The sequence below is a fragment of the Saccopteryx bilineata genome, chromosome 3, assembly GCF_036850765.1.
Source record: "Saccopteryx bilineata isolate mSacBil1 chromosome 3, mSacBil1_pri_phased_curated, whole genome shotgun sequence".
Taxonomy (NCBI): domain Eukaryota; kingdom Metazoa; phylum Chordata; class Mammalia; order Chiroptera; family Emballonuridae; genus Saccopteryx; species Saccopteryx bilineata.
In genome coordinates, this window is record NC_089492.1 from 261844291 (window position 1) to 261863110 (window position 18820).

General features: G+C 38.7%; 1 protein-coding gene and 1 long non-coding RNA gene across 3 annotated transcripts in view; one reads left to right on the forward strand and one right to left on the reverse strand.

Annotated features, from left to right (window-relative positions):
- Window positions 1-9799, forward strand: part of LOC136331293 (uncharacterized) — a 34880-nt gene extending 25081 nt beyond the window's left edge. For both annotated transcript variants that reach the window (XR_010730465.1, XR_010730466.1), the window contains one exon: window positions 8451-9799. This is a non-coding gene — a long non-coding RNA (uncharacterized lncRNA). The remainder of the gene's footprint in view (window positions 1-8450) is intronic.
- The window catches only part of RLF (RLF zinc finger), a 94846-nt gene that overhangs the window by 7688 nt on the left and 68338 nt on the right, over window positions 1-18820 (reverse strand). Inside the window, exons 6-7 of the mRNA XM_066269522.1 lie at window positions 10133-10269; window positions 3810-3951 (exon numbers count right to left, since the gene is read on the reverse strand). Of these exons, the coding sequence (XP_066125619.1) occupies window positions 3810-3951; window positions 10133-10269 (279 nt within the window). The remainder of the gene's footprint in view (window positions 1-3809; window positions 3952-10132; window positions 10270-18820) is intronic.

Here is an 18820-nt window from a genome sequence, read left to right on the forward strand (position 1 = left end):
CTCCCAATATCCTTTCCCCTCCTCTTCTATAAAAACAGGACATCTGAGTTTTACCTGGTTACAAAGTCTCTGGGAATAATGAATATATCTCCTAGCTTCCTTTGCATCTGGATGTGGCTGTGTGTGTGTGTGTGTGTGCACGCGCGGGTGTGCACAAAGGGGGAAAGGTATGTCAGAGTATGTTTTCCCCCCACTTCCCTTCTTTTTCTAATTTTTCCATTGATTTTTTTTTTTTTTTTCTTTTTCATTTTTCTGAAGCTGGAAACAGGGAGAGACAGTCAGACAGACTCCCGCATGCGCCCGACCGGGATTCACCCGGCACGCCCACCAGGGGCGACGCTCTGCCCACCAGGGGGTGATGCTCTGCCCATCCTGGGCGTCGCCATGTTGCGACCAGAGCCACTCTAGCGCCTGAGGCAGAGGCCACAGAGCCATCCCCAGCGCCCGGGCCATTCTTGCTCCAATGGAGCCTTGGCTGCGGGAGGGGAAGAGAGAGACAGAGAGGAAAGCGCGGCAGAGGGGTGGAGAAGCAAATGGGCGCTTCTCCTGTGTGCCCTGGCCGGGAATCGAACCCGGGTCCTCCGCACGCTAGGCCGACGCTCTACCGCTGAGCCAACCGGCCAGGGCTCCATTGATTTGAAAAAAGGGTAAGGGGAGAGAGAGAGAAACAGAGAAAGAGAGACAGGCATCGATTCATTGTTCCACTTAGTTCTATTTAGTTGTGCATCCAGTGGTTGCCTCTCTACCTGCCTGACTGGGGACTGAACCTGTGATCTCAGCCCACTGGAATGATGCTCTATCCACTGAGCAACCCGGCCAGGACCCCCACTTCCCTTCTTGGTATCTGGAATGGAGACATATATATAGTTGGGATTAGAATAGTTCTACTTTATTTTTTTCCCCAAAGCATAAAAGAACATTTACTTAGAAAGTTACAGAGGTAGAAGTAAGCCAGCTAGGCTACATAGGCTCAGGGACAAGTTACAGAAGCAAAAGGGCCCTTGGAGCTTAGGAGAGAGAAAGGCAAAGGACACATGCTCTGAGAAGAAGGGCAAGGGAAAGGTGTGGGTATGCTCCCGAGAGGGAGAGTATGCTTTGGAACAGTTTTTAGAATGCAAGATGCAAAGACCAAAGGAATCTGGGTCTCTGTTACATGGAGCTACTAAAGCAACCCTGGCCTATCTACCTGGGTTATCTACTACTATGAGAGAGGGAGAAACTTCTATCTTCTTTAGATCACTACTATTAAGGGATTTCTACCATTCACAACAGAACTAGACCAAAACTGATTTAGCCCTGGCTGGATAGCTTGGTTGGTTAAGAGTATAATCCTGAAGCACAGAGGTTGCCGGTTTGATACCCAATCCAGGCACAAACAAGAACAGATCCATGTTCCTGTCTCTGTCTCTCAAATCAATAAAACATTTAAAAAATTGATTTAGGCCTGACCAGGCAGTGGTACAGTGGAGAGGGCATTGGACTGGGACGCAGAGGACCCAGGTTCGAAACTCCGAGGTCGTCGGCTTGAGCATGGAGTCGCTGGCTTGAGTGTAAGATCATAGACATGATCCCATGGTCGCTGGCTTGAGCCCAAGGTTGCTGGCTTGAGCAAGGGGGTCACTTGCTCTGCTGTAGCCAGCCCCCCAGTCAAGGCACATATGAGAAAGCAATCAATGAACAACTAAGATGCCTCAACGAAGAATTGATGCTTCTCATCTCTCTCCCTTCCTGTCTGTCCCTATCTGTCCCTCTCTCTCTTTCTCTCTGTCCAAAAAAAAAAAAAAAAAAAAAGACAAGTTAGATTGCCTCTTTTAAAAAGCTAGAAGCAAGACTCTCCATTTGAAATTCTATATTCACTCCCCTTCCACCTACCAGTCCCCATCTTTCCTACTCTTTAGGTCAAATATCATAAATAGGGTTATAGTGGAAAGTATCCTACACTGGGATTAAAGAGAAATAGGTTCTGGTTATTCAGATACACATCCAATTCCTTGGTCTGGGTTAGAAACCCACTTTTCCTTGTCTTCTAGCAGCTTTCACATGTTCTGTGGTTCCTTGTGGTAAGTATATTCTAAAATGACCCTCAGTGACCCTCACCTTGGTATAATCTCATTCACTTGAGTTTAAGTAGAACCTGTAAATATGATGAGATTTCATTCCTGTGATTATGTTATATGGCAAAAGGGAATTTGAAGATGTAATTAAGACCCCAATTCAGCTGATCTTAACATAGGTGGAATGCCTAAGCGGGTGACCTAATCACCTTATCCCTTTAAGTCTAAGTCTGTATTTAGATGGAAGAGGTCAGACTTGAAGAAAGGATTCTTAGTGCCTTTGCCTGCTTGAAAATAAAGGCATGGAATGAGGGAGGGAGGCTTCTAGGAGCTGAAATCAGACTGTGGCTAACATACATCAAGAATGAGCTTAAAAGCAGATTTTCTACAGATAAAAACGCAGCCTGGCCAACACCTCGATTTCAGCTTTGTGATAATCTAAGCAGGAAACCTTGCCACACTGTGCTGGACTTCTGTCCTACAAAACTGTGAACTAATAAATGAGTGCTGTTTTAAGTGCTAACTTTGAGGTAATCTGTTATGCGGCAATAGAAAATTGATACTTTCCTTCAAGATTAAAAAGCAAAACTTTTTAAAGGCCTGTGTAACACTAACATTTTTAAATATGTCAAGTTCTATAATATGTGAACTTGTTTTTTCTGTTATAGGAATCACAACCTCATTCACAGTGATTAAAAGTAATTATCACTTAATTTATCTGACCATGAACTTGCTTCTGATCATTGTTTCTCTCTTTTCCTGTCTTCACTGGAGAAAACTAGATCAACATATTTGAAATAAAGTATAGGATATGGAATGTTACATTAAAGAAGATTGGGAATAACAAAGCTACAACTGTGCCTTGACTTTAATGTAAGAACAATCTTTGAAAAAATAAGTATAAACAATTCTTGGATGTTTTCGAAGTAACCCATAAAACATACCCATTAGTCATTACAGATATGGGTATATGGAGAACTCAGTCATGAGAAGATACTAAAAACAAAACCAAACAAAAATAAAGATAGCGTAAGACTTGCCCCAAATCTCTAGGTTAGCAGTCTAGCATACGGGATGGGGCAAATGTAGGTTTACAGTTGTTTATTTGAACTTAATACAAGAATGAACTCTATTTTATACAACTGTAAACCTACTTTTGTTCCACCCTGTGTATCTATAGGACTGAACTAAAACAAACAAACAAACAAACAAAAACCAAAAACCCCCAAGGTTTTATATATTTGCAATCCATTTCATTTTAGGAAATATTTACGTCCTAAAAATATCTAACGTATTTCCTTTTTGCAAAGTTTACAATTTGTGGATTAATTCTGGAGCTGTTCTATTACTCCAAACCCCCTAAAAATGTTATCATTGCATCTTCAAGAAGCTAAGCAATGCAATTATATTTTCTTCATTTATAATTATTATGTTAATTTGCAAACAGACATGTCTGTATAAAATACAAAAACTGTTCTAGGAAAGCAGATATAGGGTAGTTGAGGTGATAGGAAAAAAACATAATCTTCCTTGCCTCCAGTGGTCTGTCACTTCAAATTATTATTTTCCATTAAGAAAAATTGTGGATTTTTCGGAAGTCAAGCTGCAGAAACAGCTAGATATGTCCAATTCCATAACTGTATTAAACCCCAATGTTTCTCGTTTCCCCTTATCTAAAAAGAGCTGCCTAAGAGTTATCTACCCCCTCATTTCTTCCCTCCAAGACAATCAGCATAAAAAGCATAAATTACTCACTTCAGTCTGTACAACTCTAATGAGGCAAAATAAATGCTGCTGTGTTTTAGCTATGACACCAAACTGACGACAGCGCTCCAAAAAAGTGTCTAAAGAAGGGTCAATTCTTCTTTGCAGTTTACTCCAAAAGAGAGTCAATTCCCTATAAAATGAAAGATCAAGGTAAAACATTTAAAGCAACTGGTATTTGCTATCCACCTTCCAACCCCATTTTTTTTTGTTTGTGAAAATAAATTGACAGTAAACAAAAACTAGAAGAAAAAAACTATCTATACTCCCTATACCTTCCTCCCAAACCATTCCCACCTTGTTCCAAAACGTTTTACCCCTTACACTGGTATCTGCAGTGACCATCCTAGTGGGCAGGGATCACACATTACTATACTTCCAACAAAATGCATACAACAATAATTATTCTTCTATTTTTTAACCAATTATTCTTTAAAAAATTAATATATTATTTTTAATGTTTATTTTCTTGATTTTAGAAAGAGAGGGAGGAACAGAGAGAGATAGGAACATCAACCTGTTCCTGAATGTGCCCTGACCAGGGATCGATCCAGCAACCTCTGTGCTTTGGGATGAAGCTCTAATCAACTGAGCTATCTGGCCAGGGCAACCAATAACTATTCTAATAGCACACTTCTCCACATTAATCTCAGAGGTCTTTCCCAGTTCTACAATGTCATGATGCTACATAGGCCTGTATTTTGAAATGTTAAAATATTACTAATAAATTAGTAAATTGGTACTCTTGGAAAAGGCTAAAATACAAGATCTCAAAAATAACTCATATGGAAACAAAAGCTTCAAAAATTACATAAAACCTTGACTGGGTTAAGAGAAAACTCTCAAGGAAAGCCACTAGAAATTCAGAAATGTCCAGGACAGAAATGCTAGCGTGATCATCTGCCACACAGTGTTGCTTGCTTACAAAAATATACCTCTTTTAATAATAGATAAAAAATGAACAAATTTTAACAGAATTTATACTTTTGCATACTTTTAAAGAGATTACTAGGACTCTCATACGGTAATATGCTTACACAGATACTACCCTTGCTTCAAAGATTGAAATGAATATGTATCTCAAAAGATATATGATTAAAGCTTATAATATTTAATGATGGTAAATTTGAGCTAAAACAAATAAAATTTAACTTAAAACACTTATAAATTTTAATTTTAAATGTCTTTGGCAAACCAGTGTTGCTTTCCTAACCAGAAAAAATAAAAATCGAGATAGGTTAGCTTTGAAAATAGCTGCAAGCCAGTCAAGTAATTGGGATGACTGTTCTTTTTTTTTTTTGTATTTTTCTGAAGCTGGAAACAGGGAGAGACAGACAGACTCCCGCATGCGCCCACCCGGCACGCCCCGTGGGCGACGCTCTGCCCACCAGGGGGCGATGCTCTGCCCCTCCAGGGCATCGCTCTGTTGCGACCAGAGCCACTCCAGCACCTGGGGCAGAGGCCAAGGAGCTATCCCCAGTGGCCGGGCCATCTTTGCTCCAATGGAGCCTCGCTGTAGGAGGGGAAGAGAGAGACAGAGAGGAAGGAGAGGGGGAGGGGTGGAGAAGCAAAAGGGCGCCTCTCCTATGTGCCCTGGCCGGGAATCGAACCTGGGACTTCCGCACGCCAGGCCGACGCTCTACCACTAAGCCAACCGGCCAGGGCCGACTGTTCATTTTTAAACTCACAAGATTGTTTCATTCAGATGTAAGCCACTTCTGTAATAAAAACTTTTGAGAATAGTGTAAAATTCTGAAGAACAAAGGAAATGGGAGAATCACATATGCTCAGAGATAAAAAGAAGTTATCTACCAAAAAATATATATGTGAAATCTATCCTACTTAAAAAGAACAAAATAACCAAAGCCAGCAAAACATGATTATGAAGATAAAATGGTAAAAAAAAAGATCTAACTAAAATTCACTGACTAGCTAAAATGTTAAGTAGGCAAATCTGATAATGTGATAAAAGACAGAATTATGGTCTCCAATAATTTTTTAAAAAATCAGAATATCTAGGGCTTAGTTTATTTCAAATTAAATATTTCAAGCTTTATTTATTTTAATTCCAAATAACCATGATCAAAAAAAGGTACTTTATCATGTATTTTATATTTGTATACATATTTGTACATTACAGTTCAATGATTTAAAATGACAATTACCCACCTAAACATGTAAATATGCCTGAAACCATGACAACCAATATATTACTCGTGAGAATGCAAATAAGTGATTTTAATCACCCAATCAAATCTGCACATCAGAAAAATAAAACACCAGTGAATCATAACTTTTAGCCTGCAGGGTTATCCATGCGCTAGGATAAATAATTCTTCATTTAGTATAGTGATATGTTTTAAAAATGGACAACCACTGCCTGAACTGTGGTGGTGCAGTGGACAGGGTCTTGGCCTGGAATGCTCAGGTTACCTGTTTGAGACCCCGGGCTTGCCTGGTCAAGATACATATGAGAGGCAACTACGACTTGATGATTCCCGCTCCCCCCCACCATTTTCCTCTCTCTAAAATCTTAAAATAAAAAGGACAACCACTAAAGAATATATGAAAAATGATTCCATTGTATAGATGCTTCCAGTGCTCAGATGACCTATTGCATCCTCAAATTAGCTCACTGCCTACCTTAAGTCAACAAATTACAAACTTATAAAATTGGGTGGGAAATTTATTTCTACAAGTAGGAAGAAATGCATTTTGGCAGAGATGTAGCTACCAAGCAAGAACTTTAAACAGCAGGAGGCCCATGAAAGTCCAGTTAACATGTCACAATGAGATCCAGAATTAAGGCACTTTAGAAATGAGGTTCAAAACAAAACTTTATGGAATTAAAGGAAAGACCATGCTATAAAGAAGGATCCTAAAAATACAGTAATTGATTCTCATGACCGCTTCCCCACCCCCACAAAACTCAGTTAAATAAAACACATATGGATATCTGGCCTTCGCCAGGTGCAGGGGACTCAACTGTGAATTAGGTATACATACATAACAACCCTGATGTTTCACAGTCTAGTTAGGAGAACAGACAGAAAATTACATCTGAAGAAACTCAAACATACAATGTACAAAGTTTAAGCTCAGAGACATGACAGAAAGCAAAGGTCGACCCATCAAATACTCTCCAAAAGCTTAATGTGGTTCAACTGTATGATTTTATTTTTAAAGAAGCAGTGGTAATTACACATCTATATGTACACTGTTTCACTCAAAATGATTATTATTCTCACTTGCATGGCTACTCTAATTACATTACCACTGCTAGACATCTATACAAAATTCATTCCTCTAGCACTCCAATTTTTACAGATAGCCAAAAATTTGAGGAGCCAGGAAAGGTTAAATAAACAGCAACTAAGCAATATACCGTACCTTTAGAGATCACTGCTATAAAATATTTTAATGTGGTTTATAAATATCTCTGAAGGAAATTAAGAATAAAGAACCGTTTTGGGTAATAGTTACATAGTTTGCATTTCAAATATTACCTTCCATGGTGATCATATTAAAGGATGACATTTCCAATAAGTTAATTCTAATACATATATACATTTAAAATTAAGTGACTACTTTTATTATAACCAACTTTATTTTTACAAACATCTCATCAAAATATCCTATTTTTAAAAAGTCTGAAAACAACAGGTTAAAAAAAAGTTTCCAAATTCTGAAATTTTCTATTGTTTCTCTTTGAATTGCTTGGAAGGAGTTTACTTTTAACAAAGTGTGAAGTGACTTAAAATTTTCTTTCCTTAGGCCCTGGCCGGTTGGCTCAGTGGTAGAGCATCGGCTTGGCGTGCAGAGGTCCCGGGTTCAATTCCCGGCCAGGGCACACAGGAGAAGCACCCATCTGCTTCTCTACCCCTCCCCTTCTCCTTCCTCTGTCTCTCTCTTCCCCTCCCGCAGCCGAGGCTCCATTGGAGCAAAGATGGCCCGGGCGCTGGGGATGGCTCCTTGGCCTCTGCCTCAGGCGCTAGAGTGGCTCTGGTCGCAAAAGAGCATCGCCCCCTGGTGGGTGTGCCAGGTGGATCCCTGTCAGGCGCATGAGGGAGTCTGTCTGACTGTCTCTCCTCGTCCAGCTTCAGGGAGAAAAGAAAAATAATTTTTTTTCTTTCCTTTACTCAGCTCCTCAGGGAGGCCAACAAGAGGGGAATCCCTATTAATCCTTTCCTGCTACAGGGGAACAGCATTAATCCTAGAGCCACTGACATCCTTAGAAGGGCTAATGGTAGCTGAGTGAAGGGAAGAAAAAAAAAGCATGGGTCATTACAAAAGGGAAGCTGGATCACGGTTATTAAGAGAACTATGTGACTAGTTTTAAAAAGTTTATAACGCATCCCATATGTTATTTAATATATTCTCTGCACTGAAAACCAAACTATAATGAGGCATATATATTTTTATTAGAGGCAAAGAGGTTAACTGTGACAAGAAAAATAGGAGTATGTTCTTCAGGGGGAAAAAGTGATTGATTTAGTAATCAAAAATTTTACTGCTACTTATTAACCATTTTTGAAAAATTTATATCACCTTTTCTAGTTTCCTAACAAAATGCCCACAATGATTATTACAAAATATTTTAAAGTCCCTATCTCACTGTCTCCTTTTTCATAGGAAACATTACTCTGGCATACTGGACTTGGTTGTAAAGACTGCAATTTGAATTCTGGCTGTGCCAAGAAGACATCTGAATTAGGAGCCAAAAATCCTGAAACTGCACCTCAGCTCTACCATGTTCGTCTTGAGACCTTGGGCAATCACAAGGCTTCTCTGATCCCTCTGATCCTATACTACCTGCCTCATCTATGCAATGATTATTATGATGATTGAGTGAGATAATTTGTAGTACATAAATAATATTTCTATACAAAATAGTAAACAAAAGAAATATAGTAATATATAAAATGCTACTAACATAAAACTATACATATACACAGATACTCCAAAGGAAGATGAATGAAGGCTAAAGTGTACACAAAAAGGGCTCACTGGGTTTTCGTATAAACAAAATGCTCATTTCCAACTTTAAGTAATCTTTAGTTTCTAAAATACCCAAGAATCCCCTAATCAAGATTATGCAAAAATCCAACCCATTCTTTGAATTGATGTTTAAATACTACTTGCTCCCTGACCTTTTTCTTTTTAAAAATTTTCATTTATTTTTATTGATTTTAGAGAGGGAGGGAGAGAAAGAGGAAGGGAAATATTGATTTGTTGTTGCACTTATTTATGCATTCATTCATTAATTGATTTTTGCATGTGCTCTGATCTAGGAATCAAATCCACAAAGTTGGCCTTTTGGGAGGACACTAACCAACTGAAGTAACCAGCCAGGGCTTCCCTGACCTTTCTTAAACACTGGTGTACAGTGAGCATCTTTTTCTAAACCTCCTATAACATTATCCATACCACTAATCTGATTTCTTATTGATAGACTCTTGCATTTTAGAGGTTTCCTATGTAACAGGTTTGTCTTTTGGCCTAAATAGATTCAATACAGTTAGAATGAAAGAACCATGGGTTACACCTACTGTTTCCTTTTTTATTATTATTATTATTATTCATTTTTTTAGAGAAGAGAGAGAGAGAGAGAGAGAGAGAGAGAGAGAGCAAGGAGAGAGAGAAGGGGGGAGGAGCTGGAAGCATCAACTCCCATATGTGCCTTGACCAGGCAAGCCCAGGGTTTCAAACCAGCGACCTCAGCATTTCCAGGTCGAAGCTTTATCCACTGCGCCACCACAGGTCAGGCCTACTGTTTCCTTTTAAAAAAAATAAAGTTCTCAGTAGGCAAACAAGATTATAAACTGAATTAAAACAAAAAATGTAATTCTGCTATGTAGTACTGTATAGCAAAAGAAATCATTATTCAAATGGATTACCTTCTCTAGTGCAACTCTGATATAGAAACCTAGATAAACTAGTGGGTTTCCAAGTAAGAGGGGGGAAGTGACTATCAGAAGATCTAATAAATGTAAAGAAAAACAACCCAACACCAATTTTTTTTCATATTGCCACTTTTATCTTCAAAGAAAAAGGTATATATTGAAGTTAACAAACAACCCTCTATGGGATAATGAGAATGAGCTCAAACGTTTTACCCTTTATTTTTGGACTCTTCCAGAAGATTAAACCAATGACATCATTAAATTAATTGGGATAGCTTATAAACAAAATTTTATTCACAAGTCATTTAATTTGCTTATTAGATTTTAAATGTGAAACAAACCAATGTTCTGCAGTAAGCCCTAAATGCTATGACTAATAACTAAAGGGAAAAAATATATATATTTACTTACCAAGAACAATATACACTTGCAGTTTGGAGCTGCTGGGTAAGGTAAGTTGTACAAAGAACAAATGCTGTGTTATCCTGACCCTCGGATTCCATATTACATATGATGTCTAGTATTTCCTTGCAGTCGACCTTTGCAATCTATCAAAAACGAGATGACTAAGTCAAAAAAGCAAATGGTGACTTTCCTGTATACTTTGTTATATAATGTAAAACTTTTTTATCTTTGATAATTAATGAAGCAAGAATTAAGATAAATTTTTCTTTTATGACCTAATGCTAATCTTACGGAATGAAATACTTCATATAAGAATTAAACACTGAATAGATACTATAAGGAACTCCACGGCAGTCCCAACACAGATAAAAACATATTAGTACAATTTTTAAAAAATTACTCATGAACATCACTACTATATAAATGAGTCAAATTATGTAGATTATCTTCAGGTTATTTTCAGCTAAAATGCCATCATTTTTTCTTTCTTTCATTTTCAATTTTGTTCAAGTCATACTAGTTACAGATATAAAAATAAAGGGCTTACCCTCACTGCCATTTGGGCTAAGAAGACAACTGAGAAATTGTTTTAAATATAAATGATGTATTAACACATCATTTTCTCATATAAATATGGAAAAAAATCATGTGAGTTTTTCAAACAACTGAAACACTTTTAGAAATACATCTTTTTTATTTTCACTGTTTATGGAAAGCTTAAAAAAAAAAGCAAGCCTCTGAGCAAATAAGAATTTTCTGGGGTTTTGTATACTGGTAAAAGAGGAGAATAAAACTTCTAAAGACCCCTTCTCACTTCCCTGTCTTAATAAACAGAATGTAAAGAACATAATCTGTTTCATGACTTGTTCAGTATTATAAATGTCAATTATACCAGGCAATAAATAGACAAAATAGTGATAACTTCAGGACAAATGGGGTATGTATAAAGGCAAATGAGGTATACAGAGTTTTTAGCTCATCCTTTACAGAGTGCCTTACAGTTCTAATTGATGGTTCAAACTCTCTCATTTTAGTCATACTCTCAGGTAGGCACTGGAAAGACTTATTTCAAAGTTTAGCACAACTGCCATTTCCTCAAAGAATCCTTAAGAACTCGTTAGAACTTCCTTCAAAAATTCTACTTTCAAATTCCTCCTTTGTAGCATTTATCACAACTGTAATTCAATCATTAGCTGAACAGCTTATTAGCATGTCTTCTCTGCTGGAATATAAAATCCGTGAGGTCAGGGATAGTACATCTTGTTCAAAACTCAGCACTTATCAGTGTCTGGAACACAGAAGACACTCAGGAAACAGGTGCTGATGAATGGACTAAATGAATAATTTTTTTTTTAATTCAGTTTATTGGGTTAACATACAGGTGTCAGGTGCCCAATTCCTCTCTGAACACCATATTGTGTTTACCCTCTCAAGTCAAGTCTTTGTCTATCACCACTTATCCCCCCACACCTTCTTCCACCCCCCCCAAACCTCTCTACCCCTGGCAATCACCACACTGTTGTCCACGTCCATGAATTCTTTTTTCTTTCTAGCTCAATCCCTCTACCTCCTATACCCAGCATTCGCACGAGCCCTGCCACAGCTGTCAGCCTGCTTTCAAATGAGTCTGTCTCTATTTTGCTTTTAGTTCATTTTGTAATGAATCTAGTTGTAAATCAAGGTAAAAAGCTCATATTCACAAACTGAATCTTATACAATTCTGTGTTTTCTCATCTATTCAAAGACAAGCAATGGCCCTAGCCAGTGGCAAAGTGGCAATTATTCTAGAACCAGACTGTTGTCCTGGAGCACGAGGTTGCCAGTTCAATCCCGACGTCAACAGCTCACGTCTGAGGGCACCGGTTTGAACCCCAGTCGGGAGCATAAATCAATGGGTGCACAACTAAGTAGAATGAGTTGATTCTTCTCTATCTCTCTTCCCTCCTCTCTCACCCAAAAAAAAAAAAAAAAAGACAAGTGATGAGATAATGAGCAGTAAAATGTAGTGCCTAAAAGCAATTATTCTAGCCTGACTAGGAGGTGATGCAGTGGATAGAGCAATCGGACTGGGATGTGGAGGACCTAGGTTTCAGACCCCGAGGTCGCCAGCTTGAGCAGGGGGTTGCTCTGTCTGCTGAAGGCCCAGGGTCAGGGCAGTATGAGAAAGCAATCAGTGAACAACTAAGGTGTGGCAACGAAAAACTGATGATTGATGCTTCTCATCTCTCTCCATTCCTGTCTGTCTATCCCTCTCTCCGACTCTCTCTGTCCCTGTAAAAAAAAGGGAGGGGCAATTATTCTAGAACCAGATTGTGTGTGTATGGGTATATGACACACACACACTTTAAAAAAAAAATTAAGTGAGAGACAAACTCCTGCATACACCAGGACCAGAATCCACACAGCCAGCAATGCTCTGCTCAACTGAGACTGTTGCTCCGTTTCTCAGAAACCGAGTTATTTTAGCACCTGAGGCAAGGCCATGGAGCCATCCTCAATACCCGGGCCAACTTATTCGAACCAATTAAGCCATGGCTGCAGGAGAGGCAAAGAGAAAGAAAAAGAGAAAGGGAGGGAGGGAGGGTGGGGTGGAGATGGTTGCTTCTCTTGTGTGCCTTGATCGGGAATCTAATCCAGGACATCCACATGCGGGGATACTCTACCACTGCCAACCAGCCAGAGCCTGTGTATATACTTTTCCTACCTCTATAGCTACTGGTTATGTAATCCTGGATAAGTTATATAACTTCTTAGTAACTTAGTTCCTCAGTTTCCTCCTCTATAAAATGGGAATAATACAATCTACCTCAGAGTTATTTTAAGAATCATTACACTTTAGTATAATACTCGATAATACTGTATTACATATTTGAAAGTTGCTAAGAGGGTAGATCTTAAACGTTCTCATCATAAGAAAAAAATTTTGTAATTATGTATATAGTGACAAGTGTTAGACTTATTGTGATGACCATTTTGCAATACATACAGATACTGAATCATGTTGTACACTTAAAACTAGTATATGTTAATCATGCCTCAATTTTAAAAATGTGTGCCTATTAAAGTTATAGTTAAGTCTTTTCAAAAAGGTGTTTTAAAAGGGGATTGGCAAATAAGCACTTTAAAAGTGCTGTTAAAAACTGTTTTCATAAAATACACAATTTTTTTTTAATTGAGAGGCAGATAGACTCCGCATGTACCCCTACTGGGATCCCACCACTACCAGGTGATGCTCTGCCCATCTGAAACTTCTCTGTTGCTCTGCAACCCAGCTATTTCAGCCCGAGGCAAGGCCCTGGAGCCATTCTCAGTGCCTGTGGCCAACTTGCCCGACCACAGCGGGAGGCGAAGAGAAGACAGAGACAGAGAAGGGGAAGGGGGAGGGGTGGAGAAGCAGACGGTTGCTTCTTCTCTTTGACTTGACCGGGATTTGAACCCAGGACTTCCATACACTAGGTCAACGCTCTACTGCTGAGTCAACCAGCCAGTGCAAATATATAAATTTTTTTAAAGGGGGAGGAAAAAATGTAAACCTTAAGAGTACAAGACCTGGCTGGTTGGCTCAATAGTAGAGTGTCAGCCCAGCATATGGAAGTCCCAGGTTTGATTCCCGGTCAGGGCACACAGGAGAAGCGCCCATCTGCTTCTCTACCCTTCCCCCTCTCCTTCCTCTCCATCTCTCTCTTCCCCTCCCGCAGTCAAGGCTCCACTGGAGCAAAGTTGGCCCAGGCGCTGAGGATGGCTCTGTGGCCTCTGCCTCAAGCACTAGAATGGCTCCAGCTGAAATGGAGCAATACCCTCTGGTGAGCACACCAACTGGATTCCAGTTAGGCACATGAGGGAGTCTGTCTGACTGCCTCCCCACTTCTAACTTTGGAAAAATACAAAAAAAAAAAAAAGTACAAGAAAGTATTTCAATTTTTAAAAAATTTTCCCATTAATTTGGGGGTTGGGGGAAGAGGGAGATTAAGCATCAACTCCTTGTTCCACTTAGTTGTTCCATTTAGTTGTGTACTCACTGGTTGATTTTTGTCCATGCCCTGACCAGGGATGGAACCTGCAACCTTGGCATGCTAGGACAATGCTCTATCCACTGAGCAAACCAGCCAGGGCTAGAAAGTATTTCAAAAGATCATTCTCAGATGCAAGATCACTTCTGATGCAAATTTAAATCTAACATGTACTGGGAGGCAAAGCCTAAAACCTAAGTTAAAGCCTAAACGAGTTAAAGCCTGAAACATAAAGTTAAATTCAGTTTTCAGAAGGAAAAAAGGACCTCATTATACATTATGAAGATGAAATTTTACTGATCCCCTAAACCATGTTCTCATCCAGAGCTGAATTAATCAGAAGGATCATCCAAAGAGGAAATGCCCACCACAGTCACTTAAAATTGCACTGATTGAAGAACCAAAATGAGAATTCCATAGCAAGTAGAAATAGCTGTTCCAGGGCTAACATCAGCTACTAGGCCCATCATGTTAAATAGCTCCTGTCAAAAATCAAGAACTCTAAAATTTGATTTTGGCAGCAATATAACATCTCCAAGCTGAGAAATAGCATGAGAAATTCTCTAAGCCAGATACACAAATCAGAATAGAAATAACATAAAATTGCATTTTTAAAACTTTTTTTAATCCCTTTCAGGTAACTTTTATTACCTCATTTTATCAACATGATAAATCTGTAAGACTAGCAAGATGGGCAATATATTTTTTTTTAATTTTTATTTTTTACAGAGACAGAAAGAGAGTCAGAGAGAGGGATAGATAGGGACAGACAGACAGGAACAGAGAAAGATGAGAAGCATCAATCATCAGTTTTTTGTTGCAACACCTTAGTTGTTCATTGATTGCTTTCTCATATGTGCCTTGACCGTGGGCCTTCAGCAGACCAAGTAACCCCTTGCTCAAGCCAGCGACATTGGGTCCAAGCTGGTGAGTTTTGCTCAAACCAGATGAGCCCGCGCTCAAGCTGGCGACCTCGGAGTATTGAACCTGGGTCTTCAGCATCCCAGTCTGACTTTCTATCTACTACACCACCGCCTGGTCAGACCAGGTAATATTATTTCTAATTCACAAATGAAAAATGAGCATATGATGAAATGTTTCTTGTTTCAGGTCAACTGTAGCAGATAACCAGAACAGTAAACAAAATATAAAACTAATCTCATTTTATTCCTAGAGATATATACGCTTCCATCTTATGGAAAGAGTTAAGAAGGGGGTGGGCAAAAGTAAATTAGAAATATGTATTTTAAGTAAAAATTCATTAACCTAAAATAATTTGGGGGGATGAAAATATGAAAAATCAGGTTTAGTAGTTTATAAGGCATATATAATTTTATTTCCATTTATTGCAAATACTCTACAGATGAACTCCAGCACCCAGTGATCTCCTTGCTCTGCTCTGAATTCACAGGATCTTGTCAACATTTTTAATTAGGTGATTTTTTTCTACTTGTGTCAGCTTTTGACCTAGTGACTCATACTGGCCTTTATCTTTTATTATTTCACTTTTTTTTAATGTGCTTTTACTTTGGCTCTCCAACTAGATTACGATCTCCACAAGGACAAGAGCAGTCTTATAAACAATATCCAAAATCTTCTGTGCACAAAACACCATAAGAGAAAACAGCCATAATAAAATGTATGTCTGTCAAAGCAGTGCTATTGTACTGTGCTAAGAAGTACTGGGCATCAAGCCAACCTGATTTTTGCCCTCATGGAACTCATAGTCTAGTCAGATATAAAAATGAAGAAGCAAGCAATTATTAAGAGTTACAATGTATGTTAAATGCTACACTGAGGGTATATAGAGTATTTTTCAAATACCTTTAGTAAAAAAAAACCTAACCCCAATTTTGGGGATCAATAAAAACCTTCCTGTATGAAGTCACAACTAAGTTGAGAATTAAAGAATGAGTAGGAATAGCCATGGGATAGAGTGAACCTAATCTCTACCAACCTCTCAAACTTAACATTAACTTTCCCCAGATGTTGTATTTTCTAGTAAACTTTAAATACTAACATTCTTTTAGCTTGAGTTTAGTATTGCCGTATACATGACATTTTAGAATATAATGATATAATTCCACCAAGGTTTCTACTGAGAAATTGGGACTAGGCTGTGATGGGGTTTTGTACAACTTTCCAATCCAAGATCTCATTTGCCTCACACACCCTTATCTAAGCTAATAACACAGAAACACCCTTCTAGACTTATTTTGCACTTTCATTTAACTAGGTAATAAAAAATATCTGATAATTTTACGAATGAAGAAATCTAAGCCAGAGTTTCTTCAGTTTGTTATCTGCCCCTATTTATCGATTCTAAGTTCCTTAAAAGCTGGTACCATATTTTATTTCTTGCTTCAGTATCTTTGCATGACAAATAAGCACTTGTTTAACATTTTTTTATCTTTTTCTAAAGTGAGAAGCGAGGAGGCAGAGAGACAGACTCCCACATGTGACTGACTGGGTGCCACCTGGCAAACCCACTATGGGGTGATGCTCTGCCCATCTGAGGCATTGCTCCGTTGCAACCAGAACCATTCTAGCGCCTGAGGCAGAGGCCATGGAGCCATCCTCAGCGCTGGGGCCAACTATGCTCCAATGGAGCCTTGGCTGCAGGAGGGGAAGAGAGAGAGAAAAAGGAGAGGGGGGGAAGAGTGGAGAAGCTGATGGGCACTTCTCCTGTGTGCCCTGACCAGGAATCAAACCCGGGACTTCCACAAGCTGTGCCGATGCTCTACCACTGAGCCAAACAGCCAGGGCCTTTTTTTTTTTTTTTTTTTTTTTTTAGAGAGAAAGGGAGGGAGGGGGAGAGACAGACAGGAGGGGAGAAATATGAGATGCATCAACTTATAGTTGCGGCACTTTAGTTGTTCACTGATTGCTTCTCATACATGCCTTGACCAGGGGGCTCTAGCCAAGCCACTGACCCCTTGCTCAAGGCAGCAGCCTTAGGCTGAAACCAATGGCCTTGGGTTGAAGCCAGCTACCTTGGACTACAAGCCAGCAACTATGTGGTCATGTGGATGATTCCACGCTCAAGCTGGTGACCCCACGCTCAAGTCCTAGCAGTTTTGAACCTAAGAACTCATCATCCCAGGTCGATGCTCTATCTACCAGTTAGGCAGATTAACATTTTTCAGTTGAGAAGAATCTTAGTATTTTGCCCCAAATCTGTATTTTCTTGAATACAGTGGGAAAAGAAGTATGAAAAATAAAAGTAAATAGAAAACTCAAGGTAAATTAAAATGTTTTACACCCCACTAATACAATATGATTACACTACTTGTCCTCAACCTTTTGCAATAAAAAGTTTAGACCACACACTAAAAACCAAATATAAGCCACAAAATATATACTTTTCAGTTAAAGTGAATTAAATGAAGACCACTGACAAACTTTTGAGAATTTCAATAATTATCTAGGAAATACCTAATACCTGATATGATTATCCCTGGGGTTTACATTCTATACCCATTAAGACAAGGATATATGCATCAAATATTTCTTTGTTTACTATCCATCTTACCTATGTTCCATGAGAGCAAAAGTTTGTTTCATTCACCACTTATCTTCAGTGCCTACAACAGTGCCAGGCATATGGGGGAACATCAATAAATATTTGTTGACATGAAAGGGTACATGATAAATAATTTAGTGACCACAAAATGGCAGAATGAACAAGTGGTACAGACTGAAGACAGGAAGAATAAAGGTAGACTTAAGAAAATAAGGCTTTAAGGAAAAGACCTCTTGGGGGGATATCGCCTCTTTTTCTTGTTCAGTAAACTAAAAGTTCATCAATTTTCATCTTTTCAAAGAACCAAGTTTATTATTTTTCTTCTACTGATTTCTTTTCTATTTCATTTATCTATACCCTAATGTTTATTATCTCCTGCTTGTTTTGGGTTTAGTTTGTTGTTCTTTGTTTAGTGTTTTTAAGGTAGATGTTTAAGTCACCAATCTGAGATCATTCTTTTTTAAGACTGACATAACTATAAATGTGCCTCTAAGCACTGCTAGTCATATTGTATTAATGGGGTGTAAAATATCATGAGATTTTTAAAATTTTGTTGTTGTTGTTGTTTATTCCTTTTAGAAAGGGGGGAAAGAGAGAGAGAGAGAAAGAGAAAGAGAAAGAAGAGGGGGGAGAGAGAGAGAAAGGGAGGAGAAGCAGGAAGCCATCAACTCCCTTATGTGCCTTGACCGGGCAAGCCCAGGGTTTCAAACTGGCGACCTCAGCGTTCCAGGTTGACGCTTTATCCACTGTGCCACCACAGGTCAGGCTCCCGTAAGTTTTGTTATGCTGCATTTCATCATTCATCTTCATGTATTTTTTCTCTTGTGTTTTTCTTCGATCCACTGCTTACTTGGAAAGCTGTTTAATTTTCACAGATTTATGAATTCCCCAAATTTTCTTCTGTTACTGATTTCTAATTTCTTTTCACTGTGGCTGAAGAACATACTTTTTATGATTTCAATCCTTTTAAATTATCAAAGCTTGTTTTGTGGTCTAATATATGGTCTATCCTAGAGAATGTTCCGTGTACATTTAAGAATGTATATTCTGCTGCTGTTGGGTCAAGTATTTTATGGATGTCTGTTTGGTCTAGTTTCCAATCTGGTGTTGAGCCTGACCAGGTGGTGGCACAGTGGACAGAGCGTCGGACTGGGATGTGGA